This window comes from Macaca thibetana, chromosome 14 (assembly GCF_024542745.1).
Source record: "Macaca thibetana thibetana isolate TM-01 chromosome 14, ASM2454274v1, whole genome shotgun sequence".
Classification (NCBI taxonomy): domain Eukaryota; kingdom Metazoa; phylum Chordata; class Mammalia; order Primates; family Cercopithecidae; genus Macaca; species Macaca thibetana.
Genome location: NC_065591.1, coordinates 40267539 through 40288539, shown reverse-complemented (window position 1 = coordinate 40288539; position 21001 = coordinate 40267539). Strand labels below are relative to the sequence as shown.

General features: G+C 34.7%; 1 protein-coding gene across 2 annotated transcripts in view; it reads left to right on the top strand.

Moving 5' to 3' along the window:
* LUZP2 (leucine zipper protein 2) overlaps positions 1–21001 on the top strand; it is a 580450-nt gene that overhangs the window by 487219 nt on the left and 72230 nt on the right. For both annotated transcript variants that reach the window (XM_050755404.1, XM_050755405.1), the window contains exon 9: positions 559–726. In XM_050755404.1, coding sequence (XP_050611361.1) covers positions 559–726 — 168 coding nt within the window. The remainder of the gene's footprint in view (positions 1–558; positions 727–21001) is intronic.

Here is a 21001-nt window from a genome sequence, read left to right as displayed (position 1 = left end):
ACAAAGAAGAAAACAACAGATACTGGGGTCTACTTGAGGGTGGAGGATGGGAGAAAGGAGAAGAGTAGAGAGGAGTAGAAAGGATAACTGCTGGGTACTGGGCTGAAGACCTGGGAGATGAAATAATCTGTATAACAAACCCTCATGACACACATTTACCTATTTAACGAACCTTCATATGTGCCCCCAAACCTAAAATTAAAGTTAAATAAAGATGGTAACTTTCAAAAAATGATATTTTCTACATCAGAGTAACCTAGAGTATATTTCCTTTCCTGCAAACTATCGTGATGGAAATCATGTTAGTTCAAGAGAAAGTAGTAAGATATATCTTTGTATTTTGGTGTTCAAAATATGTCATGAAATGCATTAGCTCCTAGAAACAGACCGAGTGTGGATAAAAAAGTATGTCATAATGAAATTTATATATTAGGCAATTACATTTGAAAACCGATATATATTTTTGTGGGGAGTCTAGGCTAAGAGGAAAGGGAGAACGCAAACAGATAATCGATGAGCATAGCTAAATGTAAATATGTTAATGCCTCTTTTTTGTAGGAGTCACAGATGAAAGCAATGAAAGAGACTGTGCAGCTCTGCTTGACATCCGTTTTCCGTGATCAGCCTCCGCCCCCTTTAAGTTTAATTGCGTCAAATCCCACTCAGATGTTACTCCCACCCAGGAATATTGCCTCTAAGCTTCCAGATGCAGGGGCCAAAAGCAAGGTACCTACCTTTTATTTGTGCTTTGTAAAGTAACAGCAAGTAATGTGTTGTCTTTTAAGTCCGGTGTATATAAACACCAGAGTGGATTCAAGTATGATAACAAATCTATTGAAAGATTAGGAGGAAAATGGAAGGTAGTAACCCAGCTTGTAAAATTTCCAGTCACTAGAAGACTGTTGGAAGGGAACTTTTCTTTCATAGAGAACCTAGCTGTTTCTTAGGCAGAATCATCTAACTGTTTAATACAAAACAATAACTAATAATGTTGGAGTAAGTTAAAAGAAAATATCTTGTATTACATTGCAATAAACATAACAGGTTTGATATGGAGAATATTTTCTTCTGGCGTATAAGTATCTTCAGAAAAGTATTTATTTTTTTCTTAAGTTCACAACTCTCAACACTGGCTGCACATTAGAATCTTAGTGTAAATATTTTTTTGAAGTGTGCTTAGGTGTATTTACATTTAAAAAGCCTGACTCCTGGGATTTTTTTCCTCAGACCTATTAAATTAGATTTTTTTTTTGGGGGGGGCGGTTAGACTCCAGTTATCAGTAATTTTTCAAAGTCCCAGGGGACTTTAAGGTGCATTTAACAAATTTGAACAAATCTTCCTCCAAATTCAACTCATTTGAACAAATCTTCCTCCAAATTCCCTCCACCAACCTAGTTTAGACAAAACAAAGACTATTTAATGGTGCTTTTGTTTCAATCTTCAAAAACTTAAATTTGTAGGTCCTACACTGAAATAAATCCTGACAGCCAGAAATCATCTTTGGAGAAAGGAGTTTTGTTTTGAGCACTATGTTGGAAAGATCTAGTTCTCTGATCACTTGTCTGAGCATCACTTGTTATTTAAATGAGTGCCATGGATACCAGCCTGACTTCTAAACGCAAATCTCAAGGGTTGAGCGCAGAAAAACTTAAGAACCACTAATGCAAATACCTAATGATGTGTTACATCTGACTCTCTTACTGCTTATTTCTGAGATTTCCTATTTTTGAATTAAAGTGGGTCGATTAGGGAAATGCTACTTTCAGGATGGAGAGTCAGAAATAAGTAGAATGAAATAAATCTTCTGACGTACTGTTTTTATCTGTAACTAGTCAACTTATGAACTACAAAGATTTAATCTGTGTGAGATCCTTATGTAATATTAATGTTTCTCTTTTAAAAATTATTCAAAACAACATAATTTAACTTTATTATATTATTGTCTGTGTTTTTATATGTACTGAAGGACCTCTAAGAATTTCAAAGCCAATATTTTTCTCATTAGTTTTGTTCTGCCTTTTCACTGAAAAGTAGAGATTCAAAGTGTTTGTTTACCTAACAAAACTCAGGCAAAATAAGTACATGATAATGTAGTTTTTAAATGTTCGTCATGAAACATTCCGGGTAAGTTCTTTGAAACTGGTCATTGGTGAAATGCACAGCTGCAGACAGCCTTACCCATCTGTCAGGAAACCACACCCTTAGTCCACTTAGTGTTAAACCTCCAAAGGATGAGGAAAGGTTCAGTCTCATTAAGACTCATGACTTTGGACAAAACAGCTTTGTAATTCTATGGGCACATTATATTTGTTTCCAACTCAAAATATATCTGTTTAAAAAGTCATTATTAAAACTAGACTGTTTTTGACCCTGAATGTGTGGAGGAAATTACTAGTTGTTGCTATAACTGGTTTTCTATGAATAAATGTATGCCTTGTCTTTGAAATAAATAATAAATTTTTATTATTTATCTTGGCTTATCACAGAAAAAAAGATAGAAAATCATTTAGAAGACCATAGTTTGGTGATTGCCTATTTTTAAAAAAATAACAAGAAAGTCAATTGTTTAAGATAGAATTTAGTAAGTCTAATTTAATGTACTATAGAATGTTCTGTTTTACAAAGATGTCCATTAAAAGTTTGGATGCTGTTTAAGTTTTGCTCATATTATTTATCTTTTTAATAGTGGTAAAATTGTAATTTTTGTATGCTTGGGACTTAATCCCTAAGCAGTACCCTCACAAATAATATTTTTAAAATCTTGAATAATATAATGTGATACAGGTGTGTATAATAAAACAAACATTTCAGCCATGGAATAATTATTCTCTATATCCAAAAAGATGACTCGTAAATGAGGATATTTGACTGGTTTCAAGTTCTTCAGAATTGGCTAAAAATCGCCACAGTGATATGCAGTGCCTGGTGAGAGTTGTAAGACAATCCTATCACAGGACCTCTTGGTGCCTCAGTTTCCTTAATGCCAAACTCAGTGTTATTGTGATGTGAGTACTCAGAATAATAATTCTTCTAATTTTCCATAATATCTGGCCATCTTCATCTAATTTCATTTGATTTTTACTTAGAGAGGTCTTATTTTTTCCTAATATAAATCCTTACATTTCCCAGTATGCAGTTTTAAGCAATTTTCAGCTCACGTATAGAAAGACAACATAGTGACCAAAATATGTTACTCGTTTTTTCTTCTAGGAGATTGGGTAATGCAGCCAAATTTTTTATTCCTGAGCATGAATGAGTCAATATTTATATGTGTGTGTGTGTGTCTATATATTTATATATGTACATATATATGCAAATATTTTATATATAATTTTATATAATATATTATGATATATATTTGATATGTATGATATATTTTATATTATATCTAATATATTATTATATTATACATAATATAATATAGATAATATATTTAATTAATATATAATTATATATTTATATATATATAATATATATTATATACAAAATATATAATATAAAATATGTTTTATATATTACATATACTATATAATTTTATATAACATATATGTAAAGTATGTTATATATCAAATATATATTTATAGTATATATTATATACATACTATATTATGTATTGTAAATATAATACATATAAATATATATTTGATTATATATAAAATTATATAATATACATATATATATAATTGTGAATTTTAAAAGTCACAGGTTCAAGAAGGGAGGAGTACAAAATTGCAAGGGTTTATTAGAAAAAGGTTAAAAATAATTAATGTCTTAGTACCCACACCATTTAAATTTATTGTTTTTATTATGGTGCATACCTGTTACATTCACTGTTAGAACTACAGCTTAAGTTTCTGCGGAGAATCTTCAACCAAGCCCATCAGATACCCTTTCATCATTGCCCTTTGTAAAATCGAGGTGCCGGTTTCTCTCTAATTGGAGTGAATTATTTCTTACCCTCCCAGTTAGAATTATTTTTTCTTTCCTCAGTGCTTGCTTTGACAGCTGAGTGTTTCCTACTCTTGGCCCTTGGTCATCCCTTGAATGTTATGTCTGCGTATGTCTTCCTTCTTCAGAGAGATGACTGTGCTGAGCTCATTTATCTGTTTAACATTATTTAGTGTCCAGAATGATGTTTCTAGAATATTCATTTGAAATACTTGTGGTATGCCCTTCTTCTTCTTATAAATTGTCTTATAAATTTCAAATGACACTTGTTATATGCCCTTCTTCTTATAAATTTTCTTATAAATTCTTCTTAGAAATTTTACTTATTTGGAATTTAGAAAATTATATATTATTGTTTGTTTAGTGCTTCGTATTCAACTACATTGTTTTTCTTCTATGTACCAGTACTCTGCTGGTAACTAAGACAGCAAGCACATTTGAAGTGACACAGCCCTCAACTTTTGGAGATTGTAGCCTAATTTTCTGTAAGAGACAACAAGAAAACTGCAGGATTTATTCTTAGTAGTAGATCAGGTTATTTTTTGTTCGTTTCCTTTTTTGTTTTCTAGATACCTGGATACAAATACACAGGAGATGATGTATCTTTTATGTCTTTGTTATGATAATATATGTTTGTTATGTAGAAAATAATATTCTTTCAAATATATAAAATGCCAAGATAGAAACCAGGGGATCCAATGTGCATTTTGCATGAAATGACCCCAACTAAAGTAGAAACAAACAAACCATGTGACAATCTTGTAACCTATGTAGGAGAGGATGGTGACCTACTTTATGTCGCCGACACTGGAAATAGGATTCAAAATGTTATTGAGTCATAAAATTGTCATGACCTAGTGACTAAATGGAAAGCATGAAGGGAGGAAATCAAGAATAATAGTCCTTGCATTCATTCACTGTGATGTAAAAGGCAAGAGGGGGGTTTAAAAGGGAAACCAAACTGATTTGTTTTTAACGTGCTGTGTTTTGAGTTTCTGTCATAATACCAAGAGCCCATATCCAGTAGATGATTATGTATTTAAATCTGGAAGTGAGGTAAGACATCTGAATAAAGATATAAGATTAGATATCATCACAATGAATAGAGTTAAATATTGGAAATAAATAAAATTACCTGAAAAGACGGTATGGAGTGAAAAGAGGTGAGGGCTGCAAAGATACTCAGCATAAGAAATAACATGAGTATGGATTTATGTGTAAGCTAACAGATGGAATGTTTATGACAAAAGTGCATTTATTCCCATTGTTTTGCTGAGATACTCTCTAATGTATATTTAAACTGAGAGTCATGATTTTTCTATGCCTATTTTGCTAGTGCAAAAAATAGAGCATGCATGTGTATATTTAGAATGATAAATACTCCAGTGGTCTGTTGGAGGTGGCTCATACGTGCTTGCAAATGTTGACTGTTAAATTTACAGAATTTGTACTATTCAACTGTTTAATACAGTCATTATTAAATGTTATATATACTTACAATTAAATAAATTCTACCAATGGCAGTGTGGTAAATACCAAAGCTACTACGTAGTACTATAATCTATGCTGTTAAGGATATTGTATATTTTGGATCTGTATAGTGGAAATACTATATAATAGTATATTACTGCATATCTCTTTGCAATTTGTGTTCAATGACATCATGTTAGTAGATTCAAATTCGTAGTATTTATACTGTAGAAATTGACAAACACTATAAATTGGGATCCTCCTAACCCACAGAACTAGTGAATAGCATGCCTCTGTGTGTGTGTGTGTGTGTGTGTGTGTCTTTGTGTAACACTTAAGACAGGATTAATTGGAATTATAAATAATATACAAAAAAAAGTGACTAACATTTTTTCTACTGCTGTGTGGTAGAGCTAGATGCATAGCAGTGCTCAGAAAAGGCAAATTAATAAACAAAAAGCTTGTGTAATTAATGGCATTCTGAAAAAACTCATTTTGTGTAACTATTACAATACTTAATTATATTCATTTTTTATAAAATATATACTTTATAGAATTTGGAAAAAAATCAATATAGGAGGAAGAACAGAAAACATATCACCAAGAATCCTACCACTTTTAGTTTAAAAAATATGAATTAATACACAGCAATATGTTTGGTGTTTATATTTGCATAATGGAATGTTTAAGAGGTAGGATTCATTAGTCAGACTAAGTAAAAATCTCTTTTCTGCTACTTTTTAATTTTAATGCCTCGATCAGATTACTTAACTTTTCTGAGACTCATCTTTCATGTCTATTAAATGGAGATAATTACAACACCAACCTGAGAAAGTTGTCGAGGAGATCAAATACAAAAATTCACATAAAACATTAGCATATGTTGTGGTGCCTGACATATATAAAGCAGTCAATAAATATGTGAAATAAGTATTAGGATCTCTTAAAGCCAAGATAACATGAAAACACTTGAAGAAAATTTTTAGTAGGATGTTACTTTAACTTTAAATAAAGTTACACTGTTTACATTGTATTATTTTTCAAGTGTTAGAATACATTAATTCAAATAAGTGTAGCTTCAATTTTTAGCATAAAAGTATAGCAGAATCCTTACAATCCATTTAGTGTCAGGGATCATAACAGTACATGTCATAAAGAAAGGAGAATGTTTAAAGACACCAGAAATGGAAAGCAATTCAGATAAGCAATGCAGACAAACAGCAATAAAACTGTGCTACGAAAACCCATATATCACCGCATCCCAGGCTATTACCGTTTCTTTTCTTTTTCTTTTCAACTCACTGCCTTAGTTGCAGTTTATATCGTTGAAGGTCACAACTGTGAGGTCTACTTAATTGGAAAAGGATGATTTATTAATTTTTGTTTAAATTTGTTGGAAATGCCGAAGTCATTCCAGAGCAGCAGGATGTAGCTCTCTTTAGGAGCTTAAAGACATGCAAGTGAAAGCTGAATTGTTCTTAGTGTCTGGAAGTTTAGATAGGTCAAGGCACATTTTTCTTTTCCTCTTTTCTGCCAAAAATCTGTTACAAAGTAGTTTTTAAGAAACCTCAAAACAATGCACCTGGAATCATCATAAGCCAAGGTTCTGAGCCTAGGCTGCATCTTCAAATGATTATGGGCTTCAAAAATGCTTACACCTGGGTGTCAATACTCCCAATTCTGATACAATTTAGCAGGCATTTAGGCTAGTTTTGGAGACTTTTTAAAAACCTCAGATGATTCTAATTTACAGCCAAGGTTGAACATGAGTAAGATCCTTAGTTTAGAAATGAGAGAGGACTCTAAGAAGTAAGCTTGCCCCATCTCTCTAGTTCTCTGCTTCTAGAAGAGATTTCTCAGGTAATACAGAGGTGATCAATTTTAAACAGTTCTCTTTTTCCACCTGCTGTCTGTCAATAGCTAAGCATTTAGTTATCTCCAATATTTACCACCTGTTGACATTCTTTCAGTGCTACAAATGTATATTTTATATCTTCATTGATCAGAATTATTGTGAAGATAAAAGTAAAGGTGTCAGTCTAAAACATTTTTGCAAAATAACATTACATTTGAGAAATTTTGTTTGTATTTTCTTTGAGGCCTTGGAAGTTTGAATGCCTGGTTTAATTACTCCCGAATATATGTGGCATTTCCATGGCAATTAAAATTTTAAGTAGAAATGTGTAATATTTTACATGTTGCTATATAAAAATGTATATTATATGTGCACATAAGTATTTGTATTCTTATATTATGAATTATAAAAATATATTTAAACTGGTAAATACAAAAATTGAGCTCATGAGGACTCTATTGTTTTATATTTAGTAATGGTATACAGGTTTGTATCTAGGAATGGTCTGAAATAACCTTCTAAGTTTTCATTTACTCATCATTCCTGATACATATTTAATTTTTAATAAAAGCTAGTCATGGAACTTGATTACATGCATATATCTATGAATGTCTTCCAAAGACATTTGTTAGAGAACTGAGGATACAATTTATTTAATACTTCTAAAATTAAAATAAATTTAAACAAAACATTCTTGGTGGGAATGTTATTTTATGTAAGTCTAGGAAGTCATATTTATAATTCAGAGAAAATGTCATTACTTGCTATCTTCTATGTCACAAAAGAATGTTCACCAAGTTCTATTTTTATTTCCCATGTTTTTGTTAGAATCTCCTGGACACTCATCAAGTAGCAATTACTTTTATGGTACCTCCATTGTAACAAAGATTAAGTTTTTTTTAAATGTATTTTATTTACTACTTGTATTCATAGGTAAGAAGCCCAACATCCCTTCCATTAATTATCAGTAAAAGCAGCATTTTGGTTTTGACACTAGAAATTCTTACTCAACTCTTCTTTTTGTCTCTTCAAATGTAAATGTTCTGAACCTGAAAAACTCCATCTACAGCAGATGTATTTCCTTTTATACTTGCAAAAAAAGTCTGTAAGAAATTTAATAAACTTAATATTGTCATTGTAAATTTTCAGTATTTCTTTTCTCTCCAGATACCTACTTTTTAAATTTTCGTATATTGAAGCTACTAAGAATCTACTAAAATTCTTTAAACAATGAAAGGCTGACAAGATTAAAGTTTTAAGAAGATAAATCCAGCAGTATATAGAGAAAAGGGCTAGGTGAACAGCATCTATAAACAAACACAATTTGGGGGAAAGTAGTATATTCTTGGTGAGAGACAGTGAGTGGCAGTGGGGAAGGAGAGAGAAATGCAAATGACATGAAATTTGGAGATATTTGTGAGGAAGTGGAGATAAGAAAACTGCATTTTCTTTTTCTTTTGAGATGGAGTCTTGCTGTCACCCAGGCTGAAGTGCCGTGGAGCGATCTTGGCTCAATGCAACCTCTGTCTCCTGGGTTCAAGAGGTACTCCTGTCTCAGCCTCCTGGGTACCTGGGACTAGGTGCCACCATGCCCAGCTATTTTATTTTATTTTATTTTAGTAGAGATGGGGTTTCACCATATTGGCCAGGCTGGTCTCAAACTCCTGACCCTGTGATCCACCCACCTCTGCCTCCCAAAGTGCTGGGATTACAGCCGTGAGGCACGACACCCAGCCAGAAAACTGCATAATTGTTTTTAAGGAAATTGGCTATGAAGAGAAGAGTGGGAAAATGCAGTGGGGGAGGTTCTTTGTAGAATGGAAAGAGATTTGAGTATAATTTTAGAAATAAGAAAGGTAATGAATAAAAAAATATATTGACCATATTGAAGGTGTAAAATAGAGATATATGATAAGGATGCAAATTTTCAGAAGCAGCAGCAAGAAATATGAAGAGTATAAGATGATGGCTGGGTGCGGAGGCTCACACCTGTAATCCCAGCACTTTGGGAGGCCGAGGTGTGTGAATCAGCTGAGGTCAGGAATTCGAGACCACCCTGAAAAACCCCGTCTCTACTAAAAATACAAAAATTCGCTGGGCGTGGTGGTGCATGCCTGTAGTCCCAGCTACTCAGGAGGCTGAGGCAGGAGAATGTCTTGAATCTGGGAAGCAGAGGTTGCAGTGAGCTGTGATTGCATCACTACACTCTAGCCTGGGCAACAGAGCGAGACTCTGTCTAAAAAAGAAAATAAAAAAGTATAAGGTGAGGAGTTGGACATCAAAAAGAGTAGGGACATATCAACTTTTGAGATGAAGACAAGTTGGTAAAGATGAATGAAGATACAGAGAGATTTAGATGCAGATGGAGGAAAGGTCTAAATGATACCACATGACCTGTAGTTTATCAGTCAACATTAGGCTTTTCCTGACTCTGGAGAAGAAACCTGACATGCTCCACAAATGTCTTTGCAAACCTTGATTTCTCTCTGTCACATTCACCCTAATCCAATTTCTAAATCCCCTCTATAGCGTGCCTATGAGCATCCTGCTTTGTTCTGCAATCCAAGGAGGAGGGGGTAGGAATATGAGAACATACATTCCCTCAACTGCTTCAAGAGATGGGCTTAGGAGACATGAGATCCAATCAAATGAAGGGTTGCTTCAAACAAAATTTACCAAAAGAAAAGCAAAAAAAATATACAAAATGATGATATGGATTAAAACTTAAAAATAATTTCAAAACACAGTTAATACATTCATGTATGTTTAAGGAAATTTAAATTTGTAAACAAAATTAACTATGGGATTGAACTCACATATAGTTCAGTAGTGCCTCATATTCCAAAACTATCTTCGTAAAGACAGGGGTAGGCTCTGATCTTTTCTGCCTTATAGGATTGTAGCAGATGTAGAGAGAAGCTGAAAATACTTCTTTCAGTTATTGGTTTATGCTGATTTCATTTTTTTTTTTTTCTGTTAGTATGTATTACTTTTAAATTTTTTTTAATTTTTATTTTTTACGATACTTTATGTTCTAGGGTACATGTGCACAACGTGCAGGTTTGTTACATATGTATACATGTGCCATGTTGGTGTGCTGCACCCATTAACTCGTTATTTACATTAGGTATATCTCCTAATGCCATCCCTCCCTCTTCTCCTACCCCACAACAGGCCCTGGTGTGTGATGTTCCCCTTCCTGTGTCCAAGTGTTCTCATTGTTCAGTTCCCACCCATGAGTGAGAACATGCAGTGTTTGATTTTCTGTTTTTGCGATACTTTGCTGAGAATGATGGTTTCCAGCTGCATCCATGTCCCTACAAAGGACATGAACTCATTCTTTTTTATGGCTGTATAGTATTCCATGGTGTGTATGTGCCACATTTCTTAATCCAGTCTGTCAATGATGGACATTTGAGTTGATTCCAAATCTTTGCTATTGTGAATAGTGCTGCAATAAACACACATGTGCATGTGTCTTTATAGCAGCATGGTTTATAATCCTTTGGGCATATACCCAGTAATGGGATGGCTGGGTCAAATGGTATTTCTAGTTCCAGATCCTTGAGGAATCACCACACTGTCTTCCACAATGGTTGAAGTAGTTTACAGTCCCACCAACAGTGTAAAAGTGTTCCTATTTCTCCACATCCTCTCCAGCACCTGCTGTTTCCTGACTTTTTAATGATCACCATTCTAACTGGTGTGAGATGGTATCTCATGGTGGTTTTGATTTGCATTTCTCTGATGGCCAGTGATGATGAGCATTTTATTATGTGTCTGTTGGCTGCATAAATGTCTTCTTTTGAGAAGTGTCTGTTCATATCCTTTGCCCACTTTTTTGATGGGGTTGTTTGTTATTTTTCTTGTAAATTTGTTTGAGTTCTTTGTAGGTTCTGGATATTAGCCCTTTGTCAGATGAGAAAACAGAGATATAGACTAATGGAACAGAACAAAGCCCTCAGAAATAATACCACACATCTACCAAAACAGAGATATGGTACTGGCTTATGCTGATTTCCAATGGTCCTTGTGAGGTATTAGCAAGTGCCATTAGGTGGGCACCCTGAGTATGTTGGGTTCCCTCTTTAACACCACTGTCTTGGAGAACTGTGTTAAAATCTGTTGCAAAATATTTGATACCCAGTGCCAAGAATTATTTGTAAGAGCACTAATTTGGATTTCAGCAGACCAGTTGCAAATCCTGATTTCTGCTAATTATTCAATACACATATGATGCCTTGAACAATTGTACTAGAAATTTTGATTATTCATTTGTGGAACAGAGCAAGCAATACAAAACAGTGAGCCTAAGAAACCAAAATGAATGTGTGCTAAATTTATAGTATGATTGAAGATATGTAGTATGTCCAGCATTTAAGAGCATAGACTCTAAGGGCAAACTGCCTGAGTTTGAACCTGTACTCTGCCACTCATCAGCTGTGTAAAAGGGGAAACTTTTTGAACCAGTTCCTCACCAGTAATGTGGGGATAATACCGTTTTTCTCAAAGTGCTCTTATGAGGATGAACTGAATATTATTATTTTGGACTTATTTGGCTTAATATTATATGATTATGTGATCATCTCTAGGGAAGTGTCATCAAAAAGATCTAAATAAAGTTTGACAATAAGAAAATAATTTGAACATTCACCCAAATAATTTTCATAGCCAGGCGCGGAGGCTAATGCCTGTAATCTCAGCACTTTGGGAGCCTGAGACAGGTGGATCACCTGAGGTCAGGAGTTCGAGACCAGCCTGACCAACATGGTGAAACCCTGTCTTTTAAAAATGCCAAATTAGTTGGGCACGGTGGTGCCTGCCTGTAATCCCAGCAACTCGCAAGGCTGAGGCAGGAGAATCGCTTGAACCCGGGAGGTGGAGAGGTTGCAGTGAGCCGAGATCGCGCCATTGCACTCCAGCCTGGGTAACAGGAGCAAAACTCTATCTCATTTAAAAAAAAAAAAATTGAATTTTCATAAAAGAACTTCCAAAAACAATTGGAAACATATGGAAACATAAGATCTTTATAGTTTCTAAAAAGGAATAATATCATTTATACTATAACTGATGAAAGACCAGATAATTCTTTATTATATTGATCCACTCTCAGTGTACTATGAGTTGGATTTAAATGTTTCAGAGAAAATTGGAAGCAGTAGCCTTGCTTTCATCACCACATGGAACATATTGATATTTAGAAATTTGTGAAATCACAACAGTGTGTGTGAGTCTTCTACGGTGCTGGTATTAGGCTTTCCTATGACGTATGTGGTTCTCTTTGATCTCCACTTTATAAAAACAAGAATATTCTGAGTTTTTGTAGCTACCTAACCTAAGAATGTATCCACATCTATTATAATCTAAAAGCAAACTTTTCTCTTTTTCAGGATATTGTTCAGTTTTTTTTTTAAGAACTGAGATATAGGCATACAATTTTAAGTTTCTCACTGTTTTTTATTGTCGTACGATAAGAGAGGAGGATAGATAGATGATTTATATATAGATAAATAGGAAGACAATTTAATGTAACATTCATAACAGGCTGTCAGCATACAGTCACTCATAGAATAATCAATTATAATCTATTTACAATTGCTCTGATACGAATTTAGAAGGATTCTCTTTTTCCAGTATCTCACGGAAGTAATTAGTGATTTATTTATTTTTTATGTAACTCTAGCATATGGTTTATCAGATTGGTTATAAAGACTGAACAACTTGAACTTTTAAAAAACTGACTATTCAACTCAATATGCCAAATATTGAGCAGAATGCCTGAAACACATAGTAGGTATGTGAGAGGACTATTCCAGACATATGCCAAGGGAAGGACAAATGCAAAGAAATTCAACTATAAACTTGTTCAAAAAACCAGTTAGTCATGATTTAAGACTACGCATCTCATCTCATAAGTAAGATTGATTTCAGGATAAAAAAGTTATCTTGGAGAATTTGAAGAGCCTAATTAACTAGATTTCAAATACATTCTTGGATTATCTGTTGTTGTTGTTGTTTTTTAAGTGCAAGCAATATTTTTAGAATGTTAATACCATATATTCTTACATACACTTTGTATTTTATAGTTTATCTCCTCCCAATTGCTCAATAACAATAATAATATATTTCATTTACATAGTTTTTTGTGAAAATTGCTATGTGATGTTTTGTATCATCACAGTGTACCCAGCAGGTCTTACTCTAATGATTTTAATTAAATAAGAAACTAGAACTGAGTGCAGGTTTCTTTCCTTTTTTTTTTTTTTTTGAGATGGAATCTCTCCTGCCTCAGCCTCCCAAGTAGCTGAGACAACAGGTGTGCACCACCACACCTGGCTAATTTTTTTTGTATTTTTAGTAGAGACAGGGTTTCACCATGTTAGCCAGGATGGTCTCAGTCTCCTGACCTTGTGATCTGCCTGCCTTGGCCTCCCAAAGTGCTGGGATTACTGGTGTGAGCCACCGCGCACAGTCGAGCCCAGGTTTCTTATTCCGGGTCAGGTACAACAAATCACTCTCAAAATGAATATTAATTAGACTCTCAAAAATTTCCTAATCAAATGGAGTGAACACAAATATGCAGTGTTTCTTACACTCTCATAACACTGTTAAAATTTATAGAGCACTTATTTTATGCCTTGCTCACTGCTAATGGCTTTGCACAAGTTTTCTCAGTTAAAATCAAGAACATTGGGAGATAACACTGATAGTACTCTGACAGTATAAGCAAGAAAACCAAGGCTTACAGAAGCTAGAATCCATACTAGCTCTCAAAACAAGATGAATGGCAACTTAACTCTTGGAGTCAGATATATCTGGCTTTGGAATCTAAGCATCTAATCATCACTTCATGTCTTCTGATGTGGTTCCTACATCAACTCACTTGTGCTTGGAAAGACATGTGAAACACATTAGAACATTTTTCTTTAGTATTCATTCCATTACAATTGTCTCCAAAAATAAGTAATCACAATTTTAAAAGATAACATTTATTTTAACTCCAAGAAAGTACTAACCAAGAGAACAGAGTACATCTCCAAATTCTTCAAGGGTTTAAGGGTCAAAGTTAATTATACAAATCTGCTTCATTTTTTAACATCCCCTGAACTATCCTCCATGTGAAAGGATACATGAGGGAGGTAAGATCTCACAGTGTGTGTTAAAGCCAATATTTCTTCTTCAACCTCCTTTTAATAGGCAAAGTTTATAACATGATTCTGGAAGAAAGAACATGAATAGTATTAGAAGGTAACATTTTTATTCAATGGGAAACAAGAGAGTCTATGTCTAGATATCCCTAATCAAACTCTATTTCCTAGGTTTCTGCAAAGGAAGTTGTAGTTCAGAGATAAAATCATGTTTTCTCACAACTTTATAAAGGCCTCACAGCCAATGTTCTTGTTACTTTATTAAAAGACATGTTACCGAATGATAGAAGAATCCATGGATGCAAAATCCCCATGACTATATGCAAAGAGTAATTTAATTAACTATATAAAATATGACTCTGTAATGTGGTCCTTTATGAAATAGGTTAAAAAGGACACGATTATGCATTTTATTATCATAAGATTCTCTTAACAACCCTGATAAGCATCAGCATGGCCTTAAACTTGAATATGTTTTTCCTGAATCATACATTTAATAACTATATATTAAGTACTTTGAGTATACAAACCATTGCTTAGGGATTTGTGTGCTATATTTCTTTTAGTTATTGTAACTGTCTGTAAGGATAATATCTTTTTACATCCAAGAAGCTGGATAGCAGAGTTTTAGAAGTTATCTTCTAGGCTTTTTGTATTGTGTTGTGTCCTCCAAGAAGACACAAAATAGAATTAGATTTGTAAGAGGTTTATTTGGGAAAATGCCTGTGAGAGAAAATAGGGAGGCAGACATAGGAGGCTGGAAGAGCCATAAGGTCCCAGTGCAGATCTAATCACTCTGGAGCAGTGAGGGAAGAAAGAGGGTCTGGATATGAGAAGGCTTAGATTCCTGTGCAGTTAACAAAAAAAAAAAAAAAAAAAAAAAAAAAAAGAAAGGAAAAGAAAAGAAAAACAACTTTGGCAAATGTCAATGGGAAGTCATTGAATAAAAGCCACCCATCAGAAGAGTCCCCATATTTTATGGGAATGGGCTACCTTACTAGCCCCGTTACATCACATGCTGGGGAAGTCACAGCTTAGCAAATGAGGCTTTCAGTCAATTATGTTCCCTGAAGTGGGAAATCTGAGAGGTTCCGTGTTGGTTGACCGTATTTTGCTCATTATGCTGGAACAAATCTCACATTCCTAAAGACTGTCAGTTTCTTGCTAAACTATGGCTTCTAAATCTCAGGGAAATTTAGGATATCTTCCTAGGATGTCTTTCAAATTTAGGATATCTTCATTATTTATTTTATTTAATAGCTGAAGAAGCTAATGTTATGGGAGACTAACAGAATAGCAAAACTCTGACGCTCATGATATCAATCCAAAGGTGTAGCATTAACTGCAGACAGTATAGCTTGCTTCCTGTGTGGAGATACAACAGACAAATATGGACTCTGTGAAAGCCATCCTGATGCTGACACTTTTTTCCTATATCTTTCAGTCAGGAACAAAGCAGAATGAATTATATGAACAACTGGGATACGGTGAAACTGAGCTTCTCAAATTTCTAGATGTCCAGCATTTAGGTTATATTAAAAGAGATACGCTGGCCCATTTGTTCAAGTCACTAAGCTAAACAATGTAAGGTTAAGATATTTGACTTATGTCATCCAACTAATAGAAAACAAGATTTAAACTAAGGTCTGGTAGTTATAAAATCAGTTTTTTTTTTTTTTCTAGTATTGCTAATCATATGTGATATATACACAACTATGTCTGGTGATACTCAACCTAGTTACTCTGATGTCTTCAAAATGTAGAGTTTGGTCCTCTAGAAAATGCAGGCTTTCAGCTCTTTATCAAAAGGAAGAATAATTGTTAGGCTTTAGAATTGTGTTCTTTTCTCCATTCCTCCCTCAGTTTCACTTTTCTTCCCCTTTTTCAGTATTTATCAGGTGTCACCATGTGTAAGACACATGGGAAAAAAGGGAAGAAAATGTTACAAATCATATGCAATCCATAAAAATATATATCTCTCTCTATAATCCTTTCAATAATTTTATCTATGTACATATATGAAACAAAATATATATTTATATTTTAATAAAATTCTGAAATATTTTCTATTTTAGTAAAAATACATTTAAAATAATGTATTTTTTTCAAATGTGAGACATTTGAATGACTGCAAAGAATTCTTCTCAATATTCATATTTTTATGTGAACATAGACTTCTCTTCCTGTAGTTTTTATCTCACATACCTATGTTTGCCCTGGGGTGCATGTACTTTGACATCTTTATATCAGTAAAAAAATTATAGTAGATAATGAAGCAGATAGAGAGAAAGTGTGACAGCCTTAATTAAAATTGCTTGGAAATGTAACAGTCTCTGTGTATTAGTCTGTTCTCATGCTGCTAATAAAGACATACCTGAGACTCGGTAATTTATAAAGAAAAGAGGTTTAATAGTCTCACAGTTTCACGTGGCTGAGGAGGCCTCACATTCATGGCAGAAGATGAAGGAAGAACAAAGGGATGTCTTACATAGTGGCAGGCAAGAGAGTGTGTGCAGGGGAGCTCCCTTTTATGAAACCATCAGATCTCCTGAGACTTACTCACGGTCATGAGAACAGCATAGGAAAGACCTGTCGCCATGATTCAATTACTTCTCACCAGTTCCCTCTCATGACACGTGGGAATTAAGGGAGCTACAATTCAAGATGAGATATGGGACACAACCAAACTGTATCATCCCACTCCTGGCTCCTCTCAAATCTCATGTCCTCACATTGCAAAACCAATCATGCCTTCCCAACAGTCCCCCAAAGTCTTAACTCATTTCAGCATTAGCTCAAAGGTCCATGGTCCAAAGTCTCATCTGAGACAAAGCAAGTCCCTTCCACCTATAAGCCTGTAAAACGAAAACATGTTAGATACTTTCTAGATACAAAAGGGATACATACATTTGGTAAATATACCCATTCCAAATGGGACAAATTGGCCAAAATGAATCAGATACAGGCCCCATGCAAGTCCAAAATTCAGCAGGGCAGTCAAATCTTAAAGCTCCAAAATGATCTCCTTTGAATCCATGTCTCACGTTCAGGTCACACTGATGCAAGAGGTGGACTGCCATGGCCTTGGGCAGCTCCACCCTGGTGAATTTGCCACCCTCCTAGCTGCTTTAACAGCTGGCGTTGAGTGTCTGTGACTTTTCCATGTGCACAGTGCAAGCTGCTGATGGATCTACCATTCTGGGGGCTGGAGGATGGTGGCCCTCTTCTCACAGCTCTACTAGACAGTACCCCAGAGGGGACTCTGTGTCCCCCCTGGGGGACACATTTTCCTTCCACACTGCACTGGCATAGGTTCTCCATGAGGGCCCCTCCCCTGCAACAAACTTCTGCCTGGACATTGAAGCATTTCCAAATACCCTCTGAAATCTAGGTGGTGGTTCCCAAAATTCATTTTTTACTTCTATGTACCCACAGGCCTAACACCACATGGAAGCCACCACGGTATGAGACTTCACCATCTGAGGCAATGACCTGAGCTATACGTTGGCCCCTTTTAGCCATAGCTGGAGCTGAAACAGCTGGGAGGCAGGGCACCATGTTCAGAGGCTGCAAAGAGCAGGGGACCCTGAGACTGGCCCATGAAACCATCTTTCCCTCCTAGGCCTCCAGGTGATGGGAGGGGCTGCCACGAAGGTGTCTGACATGCCCTGTAGACATTTTCCTCTTTGTCTTGGTGATTAACATTTTGTCCTTCATTATTTATGCAAATTTCTACAGCCGGCTTGAATTTCTCCTCAGAAAATGGGATTTTCTTTGCTATTGCATTGTCAGGCTGTAATTTTTTCAAAATTTTATGCTGTGTCATCTCTTGAATACTTTGCTGCTTAGAAATTTTTTCCACCAGATACCCCAAATCATCTCTCTCAGGTTCAAAGTTCCACATCTATCTAGGGCAGGGGCAAAATGCCACCAGTCTCTTTGCATAGCCAGAGTGACCTTTACTCCACTTCACAACAAGTTTCTCATCTCCATCTGAGACTACCTCAGCCTGGATTTTATTGTCCATATTACTATCAGCATTTTGGTCAAAGCCACTCAACAAGTGTCTAGGAAGTTCCAAACTTTCCCACATCTTCCTATCTTCTGAGCCCTCCAAACTGTTCCAACTTCTACCAGTTCCAAAGTCACTTTCACATTTTTGAGTATCTTTAGAGTAGTGCCTCACTACTTGGTATTGATTTATTGTATTAGTCCACTTTCACACTGTTATTAAAGACATACTTCAGACTGGATAATTTATAAAAGAAGGAAGTTTAATTGACTCAGTTCCACATGGTTGGGGAAGTCTTACAATCATGGCTGAAGATGAAAGAGGATCAAAGTCACATTTTAAATGGTGGCAGGCAAAGAGAGCATGTGCATGGGAACTCGCCGTATAAAATCATCAGATGTTTTGAGACTGATTCATTATCACAAAACAGCATGGGAAAAACCCGCCACCATGATTAAATTACCTCCCACCAAATCCCTCCCACAACATGTGGGAATTATGGGAGTCACAATTCAAGATGAAATTTGAGTGAGGACACAACCAAACCATGTTTCCATAATGTACTTTATGAGGTTTTTGACTCTAATGAGGGTTAATCTATTATAAAAAAGCATATTAACATATATTTGTATGCAAGTATATTCATTAGAAAATTATAAGAACAAATAGCTAATAATCAAGCATTTGTCTAATTAAAAAGGTATATTTGCACAGTGGAATTCCAGGAGATATTTTTTAAAAGGCTTTAAAAAGATTTCTAAGGGCATGAAGATATGCTAAAAAATTAACTATATAGAAGAACATAGATTCCTACTAAACAGGATGTAGATATGATGACATTCTTGGCATATCTATAATACTGCAAAAAACTCATTTTTAAATTCTTCTCATTTATTAATGAAAATTATGTTGTTTTATTATATAGTAGAAAATATTTTATAATATTCTTCATTGATTTAAAATTGACATTGTTACACCAAAGTTTGGTAAGTATTACCAGTTTTCCCCCAAAAAAACACTCAAAGTTTTTTTTATCATATTAAAATGAACTATAATTCATGTACATTGGAATTCAAAATCATGTTTCTCTTTTTTATTATTATGTTGTTACTTCTTGAAACTATTATTTTTGAATTATTGAATTTATGTTTTTGAAAATACAAAGCTCTGGTCATAAGAAATGAATTCAGTAAAGATTTCCATTAATTTCCTGATAAATATTATTTTGTAGATATTCTGTGATGTGCAACTGGAAATTAAGGATAGTCACAAATAACTCAGAACACAAAATATTTTCACAAATTAATGTGAACAAAAATTGTTTGTGTCTCTAAATGTCCATAATCACCTTATTTCAAATTTTGCTATTGTCTGTATAAAGAAGATGATAAGTTATATTGCTGTTTTTGTATTTATTAAGCAAGAAATCAATGACTCCTACTATGTGAAAGGAACTATTTCAAGCTCTCTAGGGAACCAAAGGTAATTGAATCACTGTCACATATCTCCTCTAATTGTTGAGCTTCAAAGTCAGGTCCACTAGAATACATTGAACAAGTCAAACAAAACCAATGTTGGATCCAATTATTAGTAGAATGCATTAACTTTTTCATCATTATGAATATTTTACCACTTGAAGGGAAAGTGCTAAATGTTAAATATGGATGTATCCCATTTATTTATCCAACATCTTTTTTTTAGGGACTACCCATTAACCTCATTTTACAGCAGAAAATCTCAGGCTTATTTCTTTACATAAACTTTTCTGGTTTACAGGGTTGGTTATTGGTAAAGCCAGGATCTTCTAATTACCCAGAAACTATACCTTGGATGTTGTTGATTTTTTCCCCTCCAACAACCATGTTAAAACTGTATCCCTTCTGCAACAGTATTAAGAGATGTGGTATTTTGGAGGTAATCTAGTCCTGACAGCTACCATCTCATGGATAGGATTAAGTGTCCTCTGAAAAGGGCTTAACAAAGTGAGTTTTTCACTTTCCATCCCTTTTGTCATGTGAAGATACAGCATTCCTCCCTTTCAAAGGGTGAAGCAACAAGGCACCGTCTTGGAAGCAGAGAGACCAGGTCCTCTCCAACTGGTGCCTTGATCTTAGAATTCTCAACCTCCAGAACTCAGCGAAATAATTTTTTATTATTTATACATTACCCAGTCTGTGTTATATTTATATCAGCTCAAATGTACTTAGACATCAGTTCTGGTTTTCTATGTTGTGTCACAAACAACCCCATATTTACAGGTATAAAAAAATTAATATACTGAAGGATTCTGAAGGTTAGGAATTTGAACTTGGCTTGTCTTTAATCCACAGTGACTAGGGCCCTGGTTAGGAAGACTTGAATGACTGACTGGTAGCTGGAATTATCTGGAGGTTTCTTCATTTACATGTGTGGTGACTGGGCTGAGATGACCCAAAGACTAGACTTTCTGGGGCTATTGACTAGGACACTTTCACCGATACCCTCTATGCAACCTGGACTTAGTCACATAATAACATCCTCAGGTTAGTCAGACTACTTTTATGACAAACTCATGGTTCCAAAAGGGA